This window comes from Salvelinus namaycush, chromosome 31 (assembly GCF_016432855.1).
Source record: "Salvelinus namaycush isolate Seneca chromosome 31, SaNama_1.0, whole genome shotgun sequence".
Lineage (NCBI taxonomy): Eukaryota > Metazoa > Chordata > Actinopteri > Salmoniformes > Salmonidae > Salvelinus > Salvelinus namaycush.
Window position 1 is genome coordinate 5042251 of NC_052337.1, and position 20226 is coordinate 5062476.

A 20226-nucleotide genomic window follows, 5' to 3' on the forward strand; every position below is an offset into this window, starting at 1 on the left:
GATCATTAATTGTGAAGAGAGCAGCCAGTGTATGATACTTCAGGTGCTTGAGGCTCCGTCAACACAAAGCAAAGATTTGAGATGCGGCAGAAAACACACAGTACAGAACAATTCTGACATCCTAAAAAAGTTACTTCCAATATTTGCCCTCACATTGAAGTTGTGCTAAAGTAATGTGAAGACACTAAAACATTTGAAAACTAGGGATATAATGAAACATCTAACTCACATTCTTAAAAAAAAGAAGAGAATTTTCATATTTTTACATTTCTTAATAATATGTGATAAATTGGAGCAAATTTGTTTCAAAGGTCCTAAAAGCAGTGATTATGCTTACCTACTCCTGGGGTGAGTTTGTGTTCAGAGTATAGTCTACCAGGTCGCTGTGCATGGGCATTGTTCTCTGACAGAACCTAGAGGAGGAAAAAAATAACTATATTACCACATTTCACTGAAACTCGTCCACAACCTCACTCAAACGGATGCCCTTTTCTGGAAAGACATGTTAATAAGCAGCAGTGGGAAATGGTAGTGCAGACGCCAACAAAGACTAAATCAGCAGAAGAAAAGAAAGATGAACATGCAACATCCCTATGGCCACACGAAGTCCATGCCACGTGAGAGGTTGGACATTACGGAGGACACAGCGGGTGAGAAGAGATGCAGAAGTTGAGGGACGAGGATGGACGTGGCAACAGTTTGCAGAAAATCAGGTTTCAAACAATCAAGACTGCACAACTTTAACCAAGATACACATTACACCCGTGTCAAAACAAAAAAAAAGTAAAAGTGAAGACAAAACATGAAGAAAGAAGTTGAGTTTGGTGTTCTCATTTTCCCATCGAAGATGTTAATATCCCCGTTTCGTGCACGGACAAAAAAAAACGAGACAAACTTGAAATGAGCGGATCCTCAGCCCTTTTTTTTAGGGGGGTGAAGGGAGGTAGAGGTGGAGTGGGGCGGACCTCACAGCAGGATCCTGGTCTGTGCCAGTAGATTGAAAGGTCATGAGAGCGAAGACAATGAGCACACTGTGAGCCCATTCTCACACCTAACATGGCTCACCTGGAGGACCAGGGAGGGTAACCCCTGTCTAGTAGGGCAGAAGACCCATCTTAGTGACTAGAACCAACCAGGCTCCATACAGAAAACCCACAATACAGGAAGTGGTGTGTTTATTTTGTATTTATTTAATCCTTATTTTACCAGGTGAGATGACGGAGAACACGTTCTCATTTACAGCAACGACCTGGGGAATAGTTACAGGGGAGAGTGAACGAGCGAATTGGAAGCTTCTTCTAGCACTGGCCTAGCCTGCTGTGAGTTTGGCTGAGAGATAAGAGTTTCTGGGAAAATCTCTCAAATGCAAGTAGTCAGAGGCAAATATACATAAATTGTCCATCATTGTATGTTCGCCTACAATGATGCCTTTTCTAATTATGTACAGTAGGGTATAGCCTATACGCTACAGTTGTAGTAAATGACACCAGTGTGATGTAAATGTAGGTGGTTAGGTACTGTACAGACGGTGTGATGAAGACATTTAAGTGCCGCCACACATACAGCCATAATATAAGCACCTTTAACTCAGTCACATGTCCTCTGACAGCAAATACATTATACATACATACTATTATAATACAGTGTTCAGACCCCCATGACTTTTCACACATTTTGTTAAGTTACAGCTTTATTCTGAAATTGATTAAATTGTGTTTTTTTCTCAATCTACACACAACACCCCATAATGACAAAAAAGTATTCAGACCCTTTACTCAGTACTTTGTTGAATCACCTTTGGCAACGATTACAGCCTCGAGTCTTCTTGGGTATGACGCTACAAGCTTGGCACACCTGTATTTGGGGAGTGTCTCCCATTCTTCTCTACAGATTTTCTCAAGCTCTGTCAAGTTGGATGGGGAGTATCGCTGCACGGCTATTTTCAGTTCTCTCCAGAGATGTTCGATCAGGTTCAAGTCCGGGCTCTGGCTGGGCCACTCAAAGACATTCAGACACTTGTCCCAAAGCCACTCCTGCGTTGTCTTGGCTGTGCGCTTAGGGTCATTGTCCTGTTGGAAGGTGAACCTTCACCCCAGTTTTTTATCAAGGATCTCTGAACTTTGCGCCATTCATCTTTCCCTCAATCCTGACTAGTCTCACAGTCCCTGCCACTGAAAAACATCACAGCATGATGCTGCCATCACCATGCTTCACCATAGGGATGGTGTTAATGTTTCCTCCAGACATGACGCTTGGCATTCAGGCCAAAGAGTTCCATCTTGGTTTCATCAGACCAGAGAATCTTGTTTCTCATGGTCTAAGAGTCCTTAAAGTTCCCTTTGGCAAACTCCAAGCGGGCTGTCATATGCTTTTTACTGAGTAGTGGCTTCCGTCTGGCCACTCTACCATAAAGGCCTGACCAAGGCCCTTCTCCCCCGATCAGTTTGGCCGGACAGCCAGCTCTAGGAAGAGTCTTGAACTTCTTCCACTTAAGGATGACGAGGCCACTGTGTTCTTGGGGACCTTCAATGCTGCAGAAATGTTTTGGTACCCTTCCCCAGATCTGTGCCTCGACAATCATATCTCAGAGCTCTACGAACAATTCCTTCAATCTCATTGCTTGGTTTTTGCTCTGACATGCACTGTCAACTGTGTGACCTTATACAGACAGGTGTGTTTACAAATCAGGTGTGTTTTCCTTTCCAAATCATGTCCAATCAATTGAATTTACCAGTTGGACTCCAATCAAGTTGTAGAAACATCAAGGATGATCAATGGAAACAGGATGCACTGGAGCTCAATTTCAAATCTCATAACAAACAGTCTGAATACTTCAGTAAATAAGTTCAGTTTTATATTTTTTTAAATAAATGTGCAAAAAAAAAAATCACCGTTTTTGCTTTATCATTATGGGGTATTGTGTGTAGATTGACGATTTATTTATTTTTTAAATCCATTTTAGAATGAGGCTGTAACGTAAATGTGGAGAAAGGGAAGGGGTCTGAACACTTTCCGAATGCACTGTTTAATATACTATAATACATACTACTATAATATATGATATTATAATACATACTATTATACACACACACACATACATATATATTTATTCTATAATACATACTATTTTTGATCACTGCTATAATTAAAAGCTATTGCCTTTCGATATATGATTTAGTGTCAACCTTCGAACCTGCTTTAAATGTTCACACTGCATTTCCCCTTTATAGGATGACTTCAATGGCCGTATCGTTAATATAATCTGGTGAAAAGTATCAAATACAGCCAATTTCACATTAAAATCTGGTTTTGTTTCCATTTGGCAAATGGAGCGAGAAATGTAGTTGAAATAGCCTGCTTTACATTTGATTTGAGCAAAGCAGTGACCCATTAGAAAAGAGTGTGTTAAGTTCCATCGCAGCCGAGTTGGGCCAAATTTCTTGGAGGCATAAGCGGCAGGCAAGCTTAGGACGGACATCCCACCCCAAACAGATCTCCAAAATCTGCATGTTAGTTAGTCACACTAGCCACTCTGATAGTGGCCCAGATTATTGTTCAAATTCTCACTCAACAGCAAATCCGAGCGAGTCGCGAAGGACAGCTAATGTCTGTTTCAGCAGATTAATATAAAGAGTGGTCTTTACCTCGTCTCTTAGATGGATGAAAAGAACGACACCAAACTCTGCAGACAGACTGGTTCGATTATGGCTTTTCATGTTGGCAAAAGGTGATAATGCATAACAAACACAAGACATACATTCTGTTGTTCAAGTTATGAATGAGTGAATGAATACTTGGTTGCATGTCACGGCCAGTTTTAACTATACATCGTACTTGGCGATACCAATTTAGTGGAATATAGAGTACCAGTCAAAGGTTTGGACACCTACTCATCCCAGGGTTCTACTTTATTTTGACTATTTTCTATATTGTAGAATAATAGTGAAGACATCAGAACTATGAAATAACACACATGGAATCATGTAATAACCAAAAATGTGTTTGAGATTCTTCAAAGTAGCCACCCAGCGCCTTGACTGCATTGCACACTTGGCATTCTCTCAACCGGCTTCATGAGGTAGTCACCTGGAATGCATTTCAATTAGCAGATGTGCCTTGTTAAAAGTTCATTTGTGAAATTTCTTTCCTTCTTCATGCGTTTGAGCCAATCAGTTGTGTTGTTACAAGGTAGCGGGGTATACAGAAGATAGGCCTATTTGGTAAAAGACCAAGTCCATATTATGGCAAGAACAGCTCAAATAAGCAAAGAGAAACAACAGTCCATCATTACTGACATGAAGGTCAGTCAATGTGGAAAATGTGAAGAACTTTGAAAGTATCTTCAAGTACAGTCGCAAAAACCATCAAGCGCTTTGATGAAACTGGCACTGATTAGGATCTCCACAGGAAAGGACACCAATAAGAAGATATTTGCTTGGGCCAAGAAACACGACCAATGGACATTAGACCGGTGGAAATCTGTCCTTTGGTCTAATGAGTCCAAATCTGGTTCCAACCGCTGTGTCTTTGTGAGACGCAGAGTTGGTGAATGGATGATCTCTGCATGTGTAGTTCCCACCGTGAAGCATGGAGGTGGTGGTGTGGGGGTGCTTTGCTGGTGACACTGTCTGTGATTTATTTAGAATTCAAGGCACACTTAACCATCATGGCTACCACAGCATTCTGCAGCGATACGCCATCCCATCTGGTTTGCGCTTAGTGGGAATATCATTTGTTTTTCAACAGGACAATGACCCAACACACCCCCAGGCTGTGTAAGGGTTATTTGACCAAGAAGGAGAGTGATGGAGTGCTGCATCAGATGACCTGGCCTACACAATCAACCGACCTCAAACCAATTCAGATGGTTTGGGATGAGTTGGACCGCAGAGTGAAGGAAAAGCAGCCAAAAAGGGCTCAGTGTGGGAACTCCTTCAAGACTGTTGGAAAAGCATTCCAGGTGAAGTTGGTTGAGAGAATGCCAAGAGTGTGCAAAGCTGTCATCAAGGCAAAGGGTGGCTACTTTGAAGAACCTCAAGTATAAAATATATTTAGATTTGTTGAACACTTTTTTGGTTACTACATGATTCCATATGTTATTTCATAGCTTTGATGTCTTCACTATTATTGTAGAAAATAGTAAAAAATAAAGAAAAACCCTTGAATGAGTAGGTGTGTCCAGACTTTTGACTGGTACTGTATTTCACACAGCCATAATTGAAAGAGTCCATGAGCAGGTATTTGATTTAAAAAAAAAAAATCTAAATATATTTACCCGGGGAACAACAACAAAACAGGGAGAAACCTCAACAAAGATGAAACCAGGGAGAAAGCCACAGACAGTGTCTCATTAGCTGGTTGGTGCTAAGTGCTTTAGGTGTACCTCTAGTAGACATTGTGGCCACATTGTGAGGAAAGTGTGAATTCCACCAAGGCAGCAGAGCAACAACGTTAGTTGCAAAATATATATATATTTTTTAAATACAGTGCAAAATGAGTATCCCATAGCCAGCAATCTTTGAATTGCAATGCTATTACAATGGAAGACACTAAAATGTAACATTCTTGTTTCAAGAGTTATCATCTTCACTGTATGGACCCAATGAGCCGAATGAACCCCCAAAAATGAAAGACAAAAAGGAATCATTCTTCACCGGACCATTTAGGTTTTTAAACAAAATATGAAAATGGCAAACATTTTTTTAAATTATGTAAAAATGGCATCTTTACATCAATCTGCTGATTAGGTGTCCTTGCTGACCGCAGCAGTGTTTTTAAGTGCACATGAACAAGAGTAGGTGTCATCTGTTTGTGTGGATAATAAATTAAAATGGGTAAAAACCTGTTGCCATGAGCCAAAAATACTGGATGTGAAAGCCAGTGATTTGGGGGAGACAGGGGAGGAAGTGATTTGGTCCCCTGATCTGCGTCTTCGACGCCCAGTACCAACACCACAGGTGTAATGAAGCCAGGTACCAATAGAGTCAGGGCTAGACACACTCAGGGGGCTCTCTTCCTGGAAGTGAGAGAGGGGGCAAAAACAGCACAGTCATGCAACATTACCAAAAAAAAGAACAGTCTCCAGCTAATGTATGTGTGTCCCATCAACATTCACAAGTAGGAACTTTTTTGTTTAGGTTTGGTATAATGTATCGTCATACTTTGCCAGCTGCGGTCTTGATAAAGTCTGGCTGCAATGGGGACTAAAAGGAAAGTAAAAAAAAAAAAAGGAGAAACAAATCAATGTACTAGCAATTGTTAGATTGTCCATTTACGGGTCACAGACATTGCAGGTCAATTCTGTGCTCCTGGCACAAGTTGGTTGATCAGCTAATTAACAATCAATACATACATTTTAAAGTAAATGTAGCCCTGGGCAACTTTAGCTGATGTGTATAGACTATTCTCTCAGCATTAGTGTCAGCATACAGCTGGTGTAATATATTGTCCCTCACCCACTGTATTGTAGTGCAGATTGTCCCAACACCATGTGATAATGTGAAAGACCAGTGACTACAATACAGTGGGCGAGGGACAATCTGCACTGTAATACAGTGGGCGAGGGACAATCTGCACTGTAATACATAAAATAAAACATAACTCCAAATCAAACTGTACACATTAAATGACAATCTGAGAAATGTAAATAACACATGGAACATTCTCACTCTCTTTGAAGATAAATCTGTGTATATTCTACATTCAAAATTTTTTTTTCCACTCTACTGAGTGAACGAGCGAGGGACAATCTGCACTGCAATACAGTGGGCGAGGGACAATCTGCACTGCAATACAGTGGGCGAGGGACAATCTGCACTGCAATACAGTGGGCGAGGGACAATCTGCACTACAATACAGTGGGCGAGGGACAATCTGCACTGTAATACAGTGGGCGAGGGACAATCTGCACTGTAATACAGTGGGCGAGGGACAATCTGCACTGTAATACAGTGGACGAGGGACAATCTGCACTGTAATACAGTGGGCAGGGACAATCTGCACTGTAATACAGTGGGCGAGGGACAATCTGCACTGTAATACAGTGAGTGAGGGACAATCTGCACTACAATACAGTGGGCGGGGGACAATCTGCACTGTAATACAGTGGGCGAGGGACAATCTGCACTACAATACAGTGGGCGAGGGACAATCTGCACTGTAATACAGTGGGCGAGGGACAATTGCACTGTAATACAGTGGGCGAGGGACAATCTGCACTGTAATACAGTGGCGAGGGACAATCTGCACTGTAATACAGTGGCGAGGGACAATCTGCACTGTAATACAGTGGGTGGGGGACAATCTGCACTACAATACAGTGGGTGAGGGACAATCTGCACTACAATACAGTGGGTATGGCACAATATTCACTATAATACTGTGGGTATGGCACAATATTTACTATAATACTATTAGTCAAAAGATGTACAGAGGTAGTTGCTTTTGTAATATATACCCTTAAAAGCCAGCAATATTAAATTTACATTTTAGTCATTTAGCAGACGCTCTTATCCAGAGCAATTAGGGTTAAGTGCCTTGCTCAAGGGCACATTGACAGATATTTCACCTAGTCGGCTCAGGGATTCAAACCAGCGACCTTTCGGTTACTGGCCCAACACTAAACCGCCAGGCTACCAGCCGCCAGGTATTACAATGTAATCAACAATTAAAGTAAAAAATATACTCTTGTTGAGTTGATTTTAACACTTAAAGTGTAAAGTGAATGCAACACAATAACCAGTGTTAGTCAATATACATTTTCAACTATTTACAGTTAGCTTTTAATACTGTACTTTCAGAGTTTCTACCATTTTTGAAAGTCTAACATTAGCTCGGTGTAGTGTGGAACAACATGGACACAGTGTTAATTTTAACGCTATGAGAGTTGATTTAACATTTGTAATTTTGCTGTGTAACTGGTGAATTTGAAACATAGGGGTTGTTGTTTGGCAAAAGTGATGTTACACGCTGCTTGCAGAACATTTCTTTGTGATCTGAAGGAAACCAACTTAAATATATATGTTGCACTCTTATGCACATGCAAGGTGTAATGTGGGGGTGTGACTTAGTGCATTACTGAAGTATATGCAATGGAGATTAGAAGGTAGAGTAAATATGAATTATAGCAAATAACATTGACTCCTAGACAAAATAATATATATTTTGTAATAATGCATATTATTACTTATAACCTGAGTGACTGCATCAAGCTGAATTTTATAAAGGTAAAGTGTAGAACACAGACGTAAAAAATATCACATTTCTTCTACAAACATGTGTTGGTGACCACCACTTCTTAAGATAAAAAAGTGAAAATTGATTAGTTTCTACAACATTTTCAAAGACCAGTAGAAGTTACCATGCACTCACCACACTCACCAACATACAGCAATGTTTTGTGTGTGGGTGGGTACACAGAAATATATTTCAATATTACATAAAAAATAAATGAAATATATCAACATGAATATACGGACATACTAATCATTCCGTGTTGTCCTGCAGGGAAAGATCTGTATATTGCAAGCAAAGAAGTTGTAGATACAGGTAAAAACATCAAGTTTCAAATTACAGGTAACAACTTTGAGGTGAGTTTGCTGAAAGCTTCATAGCTAACGTGGCACTTCATCTCTGTCAACGACCAAGGCCACTTGCAGAATAGCAAAGTGCTTCCATTGAGGAATTTCGTGTGTTCATGCAAAGATGGACCATCAAAGATACACTACCGTTCAAAAGTTTGGGGTCACTTAGAAATGTCCTTGTTTTTGAAAGAAAAGCACTGGTTTTTTTTGTCCATTAAAATAACATCAAATTGATCAGAAATACAGTGTAGACATTGTTAATGAAAAAAAATGATAAACTTGGATTAGCTAACACAACGTGCCATTGGAACACAGGAGTGATGGTTACTGATAATGGGCCTCTGTACGCCTATGTAGATATTCCATTAAAAATCATCCGTTTCCAGCTACAATAGTCATTCACAACATTAACAATGTCTACACTGTATTTCTGATCAATTTGATGTTTATTTTAAATGGACAAAAAATGTGCTTTTCTTTCAAAAACAAGAACATTTCTAAGTGACCCCAAACCTTTGAACGGTAGTGTACATTTCACAATTGTTACTTGCGCGCGGCTGGGCTATCGAGAGAAGGTAGTCACACCAGCATTGTTTTGAGACCTTAAAAATCACTCCTTGTTCTAATTAAAATGGTATATTACTGTAATAAGTAATACAGTAAGCTTACGTTCCAAAGGGGGCTGGTGACTAGTCATGTGACCCTTTACAGTGCACATTGTTATTCTGTTGCATAGCTCTGCTGTAAACATACAACACTACACAGTACTAACCCAAAAACTAATTCAAGCCAATTACATGCAAGAGCAGTACCACTAACCAGGCATTTTTATCACCTATGTAGCTAGCAGGTGACTACCATAGTGTACGTTTGTTGTGACAACTCTTAGCGTATACAGTCTATCCTGTATACCACCTGTGTATTCGGAACTGGACCTGAAGGTGGCACTTACTTCCACAGAGCCAATCTTTTTGGAGCGGGGCAGTGGGCACTTCCTGTTGATGTAGATGGGGTCAGACACCAGGGGCCTGAACATCATTAGGGCTGCTCGGTCCGGCTCGTCCCGCTTGGCGTTGGCGGCGGCCGACTCCTCGTCGTTGTCTTCCTTAGACGTCTTCTTTGATCCCTCGTTCTGGAGATGACAGGGATACGATTGGTAGAACATCATGTATAAGGGAAAATAAGAATAGTCCACTTTAATCATGAGAAAAACAAATAAGATGATTTCCCCGAGGTTTGGAAAAAAAGATCTGGAATTCCTGATCAGAAAAACGCACACAATGGAGTTAAAAAAAACTGGATATAGGCCCATTCATGTTGCCTCTAAGACGAACTACTTCCTGTCAAGATGTGAGTAAGCCGAATACTAATATTAACTACACAACTCACACTCATAAAACAGCTTTTCTATCAACTTTTTCCCAGTAACTACATCAGCATTCACCATATGCCACCCTAAAAGTGGTTACACAGTTCTACAAAGACCTTCATTGTATCTAATGACACAACACATGGTTTCTTCAGAAACTGGGACCCCTTACCTCTCGAGAAGCTGGTCTGTAGCCAAACCCTGAGGGCAGGTTTTTGTCGTCCTCACAGCCCTTGGCTCCCGGGCTGAAATGCAGCTCCACGTGGAAGCGCTCCTCAGATGAAGGGTCCTAGAGTAATGATACAATGGTGCTGGTAATAATAAGGTGGTAGGCGTGTTGGGCCAGTAACCGAAAGGTTGCTAGTTTGAATCCCAGAGCCGACAACTTAAACAAAAATATGTTGATGTGCCCTTGAGCCCTAATTTGCTACAGGGTAGATTCTGGCCGTGACCCCAATCTCTGAGGAGAAGTTGGGATACGCAAAAAAAAAAAACATTTCCAATTCACACATGCGTATAATACACACTTGTACATGTGTGAAATAGGACAAATAATAAGCACCCACCTAACTATTATTATAATAACCTTGAGGTGTTACCCTCAAAAACATACCACAAAACAATTAGAGATGAAAGCGCCTTGCTACCTCTATGAGCGCCAAAACAACCCATACTATATATGTAACATTATTATGACCACTCACTATGACAACTTCCTCAGTAAATAGACATGAAAGAGATCCATCCTATATCGGCTATGAAAATAAAATCTGGTTCTACTCCAACGATCCCACTTACAGTGGCTGTGTGATGACTCAGCTGGTGTCAGCAGCTATAGCTTCCGGCTGCTAGTTAACATAACCAAAAACCCACAGGCATATACTTGGACCTTACAGTACCTTGTTAGGGTCCTCGTAAAGCATGATTACAATCTGTGTCATGTAGTTCAGCTCGCTGACCACCTTGAGGTACTCCATGGCCCTCTTCCATTGGTCATCTTTGGTCTCCTGGGATATGAGCAACAGTTAAATATGGGATTCAGACATATTTAAGCCATATTAAAGAGCATGTTTCTGGTTAAAATTTGGTTATATTTGGTAGACAAAAAAATAATATAAACCCTCCGAAAAAAACATGACATATCATATTAATACATAGATGCAGTACACAATGTTTTGGTGGATTCTAATGTGAAACATGGCCTTTAAAACCGGTTCAATTGATACAATACAGAAATGTAAAAGTACGGATGTTCAGGACCAATGTTAGAGAGGACTCACGTCACAGAAGGCTCCGTAGCGGAGGATGGAGAGCAGGGAGTGCACGTGGCTCTCACTGGTGAAGTACAGCCTGGTCCTGACATGACGCTCCGGGGACATGACTCCACGGGAATACCTGGACAACACACATGGGACAACTGAAATTGTATTTCATAGGGAGACCGATATGGATACAGCTCTGAGGATGCTGACTGTGTTTTTAGTTTTATTTGAACCTTTATTTAACTAGGCAAGTCAGTTAAGAACAAATTCTTATTTACAATGACGGTCTACACCGGCCAAACCCGGACGACACTGGGCCAATTGTGCGCCGCCCTATGGGACTACCAATCACGGCCGATTGTGATACAGCCTGGATTCGAACCAGGGTGTATGTAGTGATGCCTCTAGCACTGAGATGCAGTGCCTTAGACTGCTGCGCCACTCTGGAGCCCCATGTCAGAGACTTGGAGATGGTGTGTGTCTTACACAGGGTGCAGTTTGTTGACGGTGTCGTCGTCCTGTGTCCTCTGCAGGTCGGAGCGGATCTTGCGAATGAGGGGGGTGCAGTAGCCCTTGGCTATGTCCAGCTTCTCAGGCTGAGAGATACCATACTCCTGACGGGACAGGCGTGTAAAAAAATATGTTTTTTTAGAACATTGCCATTTCAACAAGAGCATAACAGTGGTCACTAAAACAAATATCCCTTTAACCAAACACCTATTACTAGTCTATCTGGTGACACTACAAGATACAAATCAAACTTTATTTTATTTACATTCGCCTAATACAACAAGTGTAGACTTTACCGTGAAATGCTTACTTACAAGCCCTCAACTCTTCTTGAACTGCGCTGTTGGTTAAGAAAATATTTACCAAATAAACTATATCTATAAGCAGAATGTAATAGGGGCTGCCACTATTAAATGCTTCAATCACTCCAAACTTCACCACGATGTATGGAGAGTATACTGGTGCTGTACGTCTGCTGTGCATCACTGTAGTGTCTTGGTGAAAGGCGCTAGCTACATAAATACTAATCATAAAATCTTTGATCCAAACCTGGAACATACCTGTGGAATGACGATGTCGGCCAGAGCCTTGGACAGGCGGTAGATCTCCATCGTGTTGGACAGGTTGAGGGAGCTGTTGTGCTGCACGTCGTACTTGATGCAGTCGTAGATGTCGGGGATCTTGCTGATGTTGTAGCGGCCGTTCTTCATCCGGAAGTCCTTCTCCAGCTTGGCCCAGCGCCGCAGCATCAGATCCAGAGTCTCGCTATGGTACAATTGGATGTCTAGAAAGTACATTTTTTCCAAATGAACATTACACTATAGGTGCAGGACAACAAGTTATGATTTTTATTTTTACTGTTAAAAGGCATGCACACAAATACTGCGACTACCACATTTAGATGACAGTTTGACCAAAACATTTCAAAATGTAGTTTAAAAAAATAATAATTAAACAATGGTTTATATTGTGTCTTTCATTCATATCCCAATAACTTTCAGATATTGTGGTAAATATGGCATGTAAAATAATGAATAAGAACTGAGTCAAAACTACTTTATTTAGTAACTGTGAATATCAGTGTAATCTACTTTCATCCGGTATATACATTTATTTTTTGTTGCAATTTTTACCCCCCTTTTTCTCCCCAATTTCATGATTACCATCTTGTCACATCGCTGCAACTCCCCAACGGGTTCGGGAGAGACGAAGGTCGAGTCATGCGTCCTCTGAAACATGACCCGCCAATCCCTGCTTCTTAACACCTGCTCGCTTAACTAGGAAGCTAGTTGGACCAATGCGTCGGAGGAAACACTGTTCAACTGACAGTCAGCCTGCAGGTGCCCGGCCCGCCACAAGGTGTTGCTAGAGTGCGATGAACCAAGTAAAGCCTTCCCCGAACAAACCTTCCTCTAACCTACACGATGCTGGGCCCCTTGTACGCCGCCCTGTAGGACTCCCGATCACGGCCGGTTGTGACACAGCATGGGATCAAACCCCATGTTGTAGTGACGCCACAACACCGCGATGCAGTGCCTTAGACCATTCTGCCACTCGGGAGGACTGGTACATATATTTCACTGAGTATATGTTACATTAACATTCATGAGTCATCATTACCAAACCCTGTATTGCTGATGTATTTGCCAATGAGAGGCGTTGAAGCCTCCTGTCGGCCATCTTTGCACTCCCCAGTAGGAGCAGGCCTCCATAGGAATTAATGAAATTCTACAGTATTTCAATTAAGTGGCAAAAACAAATGTAGACATTGTTAAATTAAATTTCTTTAACTTTGAAAAAACAATGGGGGAGTACCAAGATTGAGGCGCGGTAGCTTCAAAACAGAGGCCCCATCAGTCATTTAATGTATATATTTGGGGTCGACAGGTAGAGTGTTGGACTAGTAACCGAAAGGTTGCTGGATCGAATCCCAAGCTGACAAGATCTGTTATTCTGCCCCTGAACAAGGCAGTGAATCCACAGTTCCTCGGTAGGCCGTCACTGTAAATAAGAATTTGTTAACTGACTTGCCTAGTTAAAAGCTTCTTCGTGATCTGTGTCCCTTCCACGGGACAGTTGAGCTAACGTAGGCTAATGTGATTCGCATGAGGTTGTAAGTAACAAGAAAATTTCCTAGGACAAAGACATATCTGATATTGGCAAAGCTTAAATTCTTGTTAATCTAACTGCACTGTCCAATTTACAGTAGCTATTAGAGTGAAAGAAAACCATGCTATTGTTTGAGGAGAGCCACAATGTTGAACATAGAAAGTTATTAATAAACAAATTAGGCATATTTGTGCAGTCTTGATACAACATTTTGAACAGAAATGTAATGTTCATTGGATCAGTCTAAAACTTTGCACATACACGGCTGCCATCTAGTGGCCAAAATATATATTGCACCTGGGCTGGAATAATACATTATGGCCTTTCTCTTGCATTTCAAAGATGATGGTACAAAAAAAATACAAAAGAACAGTTGGTTTTTTCTTTGTATTATCTTTTACCAGATCTATTGTGTTATATTCTCCTATATTCCTTTCACATTGCCACAAACTTCAAAGTGTTTCCTTTCAAATGGTACAAAGAATATGCATATCCTTGCTTCAGGGCCTGAGCTACAGGCAGTTAGATTTGGGTATGTCATTTCAGGCAAAAATTGAAAAAAAGGGGCAGATCCTTAAGAGGTTTTAAATAAAGGTTCAATTTAAAATAACAAAAATATACATATCGTTGGTCAATACATTGTTGTCTTTTAATTTCATCAAGGTCGAGTGACATATACAGTACCAGTTAAAAGTTTGGACACACCTACTCATTCCAGGGTTTTCCTTTATAAAATGGTGTGATGTTTTTTTTTTTTTTTTTTTTTATTTATCCGTTATTTTACCAGGTAAGTTGACTGAGAACACGTTCTCATTTGCAGCAACGACCTGGGGAATAGTTACAGGGGAGAGGAGGGGGATGAATGAGCCAATTGTAAACTGGGGATTATTAGGTGACCGTGATGGTTGAGGGCCAGATTGGGAATTTAGCCAGGACACCGGGGTTAACACCCCTACTCTTACAATAAGTGCCATGGGATCTTTAATGACCTCAGAGAGTCAGGACACCCATTTAACGTCCCATCCGAAAGACGGCACCCTACACAGAGCAGTGTCCCCAATCACTGCCCTGGGGCATTGGGATCTTTGTTTAGACCAGAGGAAAGAGTGCCTCCTACTGGCCCTCCAACACCACTTCCAGCAGCATCTGGTCTCCCATCCAGGGCCTGACCAGGACCAACCCTGCTTAGCTTCAGAAGCAAGCCAGCAGTGGTATGCAGGGTGGTATGCTGCTGGGTACACACCTACTTGGGGGTGCTTTGCTAGTGACACTGTCTGTGATTTATTTAGAATTCAAGGCACACTTAACCAGCATGGCTACCACAGCATTCTGCTGCGATACGCCATCTCATTTGGTTTGCGCTTAGTGGGGACTATCATTTGTTTTTCAACAGGACAATGACCCAACACACCTCCATACTGGTTGAGAGAATGCCAAGAGTGTGCAAAGCTGTCACCAAGGCAAAAGGTGGCTACTTTGAAGATTCTCAAATATAAAATATAAAATACACTTTTTTGGTTACTACATGATTCCATATGTGTTATTTCATAGTTTTGATGTCTTCACAATTATTCTACAATGTAGAAAATATAAAAAATGAAGAAAAACAATAATGAGTAGGTGTGTGCGAACTTTTGACTGGTACTGTACATTTAGTCAAAATACAGTGACTAACAACCCATTTGTCTATGGAGGGAGTGTTATGGTTAATTCATACTCATTAAGTCGGATGTGTCATAGAATCCAAACCAGAATCAAGGTCTCCGTTTCCTCATCCCTCACTAACCTCACATTCAAGCCCGTTGCTCCAAATCAGAGCTCTAACTTTCAATTCAAGCCATTGACTTAGTGACCCACGATAATGACAGGGACCTATGATCCCACTTAATTATGGATTTAAAAAAATGGGGTTTCAGAGCAAACTTTGGGGAGCATCCCAAATGGCAACTTATTCCCGACATTGTCTTACGTGTCCTGGTCAAAGCTAGTGCACTAAAGAAGGGAATATGGTACCATTTGGAACCATCCCTGGAGTTCATTAGTTTCAATGGGGATCTTCGCTGGAGATAAGAGCAGAGTGTTTACCAGCTGACTTGGGGTCCTCCATCCTCTGTCTGATCTGCAGAGTGAGGCTCTGAATGAGAGCGTACACCTTGTCACACGTCTTCACCGGGTTCTTGATCATCTGCATGGACTTGATCAAGGAGGAGCTGGTGGTGGGTGCCAGCTGGGAACAGAAAGACAAAATACTTTGAGCACTAGGAAGGGGGGAAATATTAGGGATGGTGCAGACAAAAATCACAACGGCCCACAGTCAGAGACAGGGTTTTATACATCTCTGAACCATGTCAGCTTATGTATCCTGCTTGGACTATTTCATAAAGGACAAGAAAAAATGGGTCATTGGACGTTTTCAAAAATAATATTTTAGCAAGAACCTATTTACAACAGTAGTACTTAAAATATACATTGGCGTTTGATCATTATATCTCCAAGTGGCTTTCTCCACAGCCCGTACGAGCCACAACTGTCAGACAAAATGGATCGGACAGGACAGAACTTAAGACTGCATCCTTTAGTCCCAACCTTCTCGTAATCTTCGGCAGTGAAGTCCCTATCTCTCTGCAGGATCTCGTGGAGACGGGCCTTGACGCGCTGCTGGCAGCTGCTGAGAGAGTCGCTGTCGCTGTCCAGCAGCCCGTTCATGTTGGCACTCTTCACCATCTGCACCAGGATTGGCGTCAGCTCGCCCTCCAGCGCCAGCAGTCCCTGAATGGATGCCACCAGATATATTTACATTTTAGTCATTCAGCAGATGATCCAGAGCGACTTACAGAAGCAATTAGGGTAAAGTGCCTTGCTCAAGGGCACAACGACAGTTTCACGTAGCCTGCTCTGGGATTCGAACCAGCAACCTTTTGGTTACTGGCCCAATGCTCTTAACCACTAGGCTATGTATTATAACTTGACTGACTAACATTCTTAAAAGTACATTTCACTCCAAAAAGAAAGTGTGTCAGATGTTTCTATTTAGACGTCAAAAGTAGACTAATATTGAGATAAATCCACATTTCAGATCTGTTGAGTAGATCGAGATACGCCTCAATCCAAAAATAAATGGAAAAAAGGTAAAAAGGTAAGCGCCATTCAATTTCCAGATGTTATTGTGAGATGGTATTTTCCATTTATTTGGGAAGAGGCAAATAGCTGGATCGTCTCAACCAATGGCATGGGACATGGATTTATCTTCACACAAATTTTTGGCGGGGGGTTTAAAAACATCCGACAAATGTTCATTTTGGAGTGAAATGTCTCTTTAAAAACCTGTACTGTCAGACAGACCTTAGCGAAGGCAGCGGCGGTCATCTGAACGCGTCCCTCGTCGGAGGCGTAGATCTTCAGGTCGTGTCTGTAGGTGCTGTGGAGGCGCAGCAGGCCACACCCTGGGAACCCTGCGTAGTCGCCTGGAAAATACCAAATCAGCTTTTACACATCAGTGAGAGTCTGTGAGGACGTCCACTAATTTAACATTAAGGTGGTTCCCATCACAACCTAAATATGGAACATGAGATGGGTATTGAAGTGGATTGTATTTATCTAGGTTGACAAATAGATGTAAGTCAGGATTGGGGTCATTTGGGGTATCAGGGAAAAAGATTTGTTATTGTTTCAACTGCTGATTGCCGCTTTAAAGACTGAGTGGATAGGTTGTTACCTCGTCTATAAAGAGGGAGTGGAGGATAGAGGTTGTTACCTTGTCCTCCAGGGTACATGCAGCGGAAGGCCCTCCCCAGCTCCTCAGCCTGTACCCTGCCTGCCGGGGTCAGCTCCCCGCCCCACTTCAACACCAGCAGCAGAGAGGGGTCATCCCTACGCACATCTAAAGGGCACAGCAAGCACAGACAACACAGAGAAACACAGAGATAATGAGTCAGTCAGTCACAGAGAACCACACAGACAACACAGAGAAACACACATAAAATGAGTCAGTAAGTCACAGAGAACCACACACACACACAAACGCATACAATCAGTTCACATACTAGAGAACATTTTATATAAAGTCCACATGACAGAACAAATCCTACCTTCCTCCTCACTGGATGTTTTGGGGCACCCATGCGGAAGGTACGTCATCTGAACCTTGCGATTGATGCCAGAAAAATGGCCATACCTAAAGCAAAACACATTTTGTTGTAAGAGCAGTTTGTTAAATCAAATATTCAATCGTTAGAAACATCTGGGAATGTGCAGTAACACATACATTTCAAGGACTGTTTTCAGTTGTTCAAGTTTTGCTTTGGATTCTTCGATTTCGGAATCGTTGTTCTGTCCGATTTCGACTAGGAGTTGTCTTGCGATATCTAGCACTTCCTGGATTTGGAAATAAACAAATGAGATGCAGGTAAGTTGTACTGTACAACATGTGATGAAGCTACAACGTGCAAAGAATACAAATAGGTTTTGTTTACCTGTAATTGCTTTGGCTTTTTCAACTTTAGTTTTTTGTTTTTATACCCGCCACATTTTTCAAATAGATCAAAAAACCTAAAAGAAAATAATTACAAATAAAGAGGCGATACATTACAGTGGTGAAAACATTCACCAATACTGAATCACCATGTTAACAGTACTGTAGTGTGACAGTAGCCCTGTACATTGACTGTGTGGAAGTTTTCAGTTGTCCAAGTGTGTCATGTACCTCTGGTGCCGAACCTCCATTTTCATTTTCTGTTTGGGAGTTCTGTCGCCATGACGAATCACAGCGATAACACACCGTAGCTCCATCCTGAGTTAAGAGTAGCAACAGTTAAAAATATCAACTTACCATACGAGTGGAGTTTAGCCATTTTCTATTCATTGCTGGCTAAATCCTATTGGAGATGTACGCTTATCTTTTTTGCTTGATTTAATTGTATACAATTATGTCAATGGAGGATATGCAGGAACATTTGAGTTATGCACATGGAAGTCAAGTTGGGGCCTAAAAGTGCACCAATTTAAAGCTACATTTGCTATGGCTAAACAGCTATATTCACTACGAACGCATCATCAAAATGTGTGTAAATACACACATGGTTCCAGAGGTGGTGGGGACAATGGGGATATCTTCAGCTTCCAGAGGAATGGACCACGGGATAGAAAACTGGGGAGCCAGCTCTCTCATGATGATATTTCTACAGGAGAGGACAGATGATGTTCAGGGACAAAGAAACTTTGGTAACTACTTGAAGATCATTCTTATTATGTGATGTATTGTGTTTTATTAGTGCTACATTGCCTAATACATATATTCATCTTAAAAACAAGCTGTGTCTGACCATTATGAATCTGTATAATAGCGATGTGCATCTTTCCCTTTCTAGACGATTCAATACATACATGGATCCAGATGAATGGGCTCCGATACGATACAGGATTGATACGTTTTAGTTTTAAACGATTCAGGGGGGGGAAATCCGGTTTGTTTAGAGAACGAATCGATGCACTAACATTTGTTGCATAAACACATTCATATTCCATTCTAAATTAAATTCTGCAAAATGGAATGATTGACTGTTTGGAAATTTTAAATAGCTTATTTTCTCCTCCTGATATGCCAATGCAGTTATTGTGATGAAATTATAAACTTTACACTATATATCAAAAGATAACTATATACACTGATTGTTTAAAATAAAACTACCAAAACTATTGCCGATGGTGAACATGAAGAATCTAAATTAAATCTACTGTAAGCCCGTTCAGCAGAAATAGCCAGATGAATGGTCTCCGGTAATGTACTTTTATGGTAAACCAATTTAACAGCACATAGATAACAATAACCTATAGCAAATGACATCGGTTGTCACTCAACTAATAAAGCCTAATATCCCACAAGCCATTTTAGCATTTGAAAGCTGAAGGTGCTGTGCAGAGGTTCAAGATCAGAACAGGCCGCTGGTCAGCACACAAAGCTGGCCACAGTGCAGCAGTTTGACTAGGCTACTGATATTACCTCAGGCTGGTCAGCACACGAAGCTGGGCACAGTGCAGCAGTTTGACTAGGCTACTGATATTACCTCAGGCTGGTCAGCACACGAAGCTGGGCACAGTGCAGCAGTTTGACTAGGCTACTGACATTACCTGGGGTTGTTCAGCACGAAGCTGGGCACAGTGCAGCAGTTTGACTAGGCTACTGATATTACCTCAGGCTGGTCAGCACGAAGCTGGGCACAGTGCAGCTGTTTGACTAGGCTACTGATATTACCTCAGTCTGGTCAGCACGAAGCTGGGCACAGTGCAGCAGTTTGACTAGGCTACTGACATTACCTCAGTCTGGTCAGCACGAAGCTGGGCACAGTGCAGCAGTTTGACTAGGCTACTGATATTACCTGGGGTTGTTCAGCACGAA

General features: G+C 41.5%; 1 protein-coding gene across 2 annotated transcripts in view; it reads right to left on the reverse strand.

The window, feature by feature from the left end:
• ppip5k2 (diphosphoinositol pentakisphosphate kinase 2) overlaps positions 1-20226 on the reverse strand; it is a 69112-nt gene that overhangs the window by 21740 nt on the left and 27146 nt on the right. Inside the window, exons 10-26 of one of the 2 annotated variants that reach the window (XM_038970388.1) lie at positions 18908-19009; positions 18535-18621; positions 18305-18380; positions 18097-18206; positions 17921-18006; positions 17587-17712; positions 17175-17296; positions 16419-16601; positions 15918-16059; positions 12284-12507; positions 11700-11827; positions 11232-11346; positions 10851-10958; positions 10124-10240; positions 9535-9714; positions 5843-6016; positions 338-413 (exon numbers count right to left, since the gene is read on the reverse strand). In XM_038970388.1, the coding sequence (XP_038826316.1) occupies positions 338-413; positions 5843-6016; positions 9535-9714; positions 10124-10240; positions 10851-10958; positions 11232-11346; positions 11700-11827; positions 12284-12507; positions 15918-16059; positions 16419-16601; positions 17175-17296; positions 17587-17712; positions 17921-18006; positions 18097-18206; positions 18305-18380; positions 18535-18621; positions 18908-19009 (2156 nt within the window). The remainder of the gene's footprint in view (positions 1-337; positions 414-5842; positions 6017-9534; positions 9715-10123; positions 10241-10850; positions 10959-11231; positions 11347-11699; positions 11828-12283; positions 12508-15917; positions 16060-16418; positions 16602-17174; positions 17297-17586; positions 17713-17920; positions 18007-18096; positions 18207-18304; positions 18381-18534; positions 18622-18907; positions 19010-20226) is intronic. The other variant, XM_038970389.1, reaches the window with a different exon arrangement.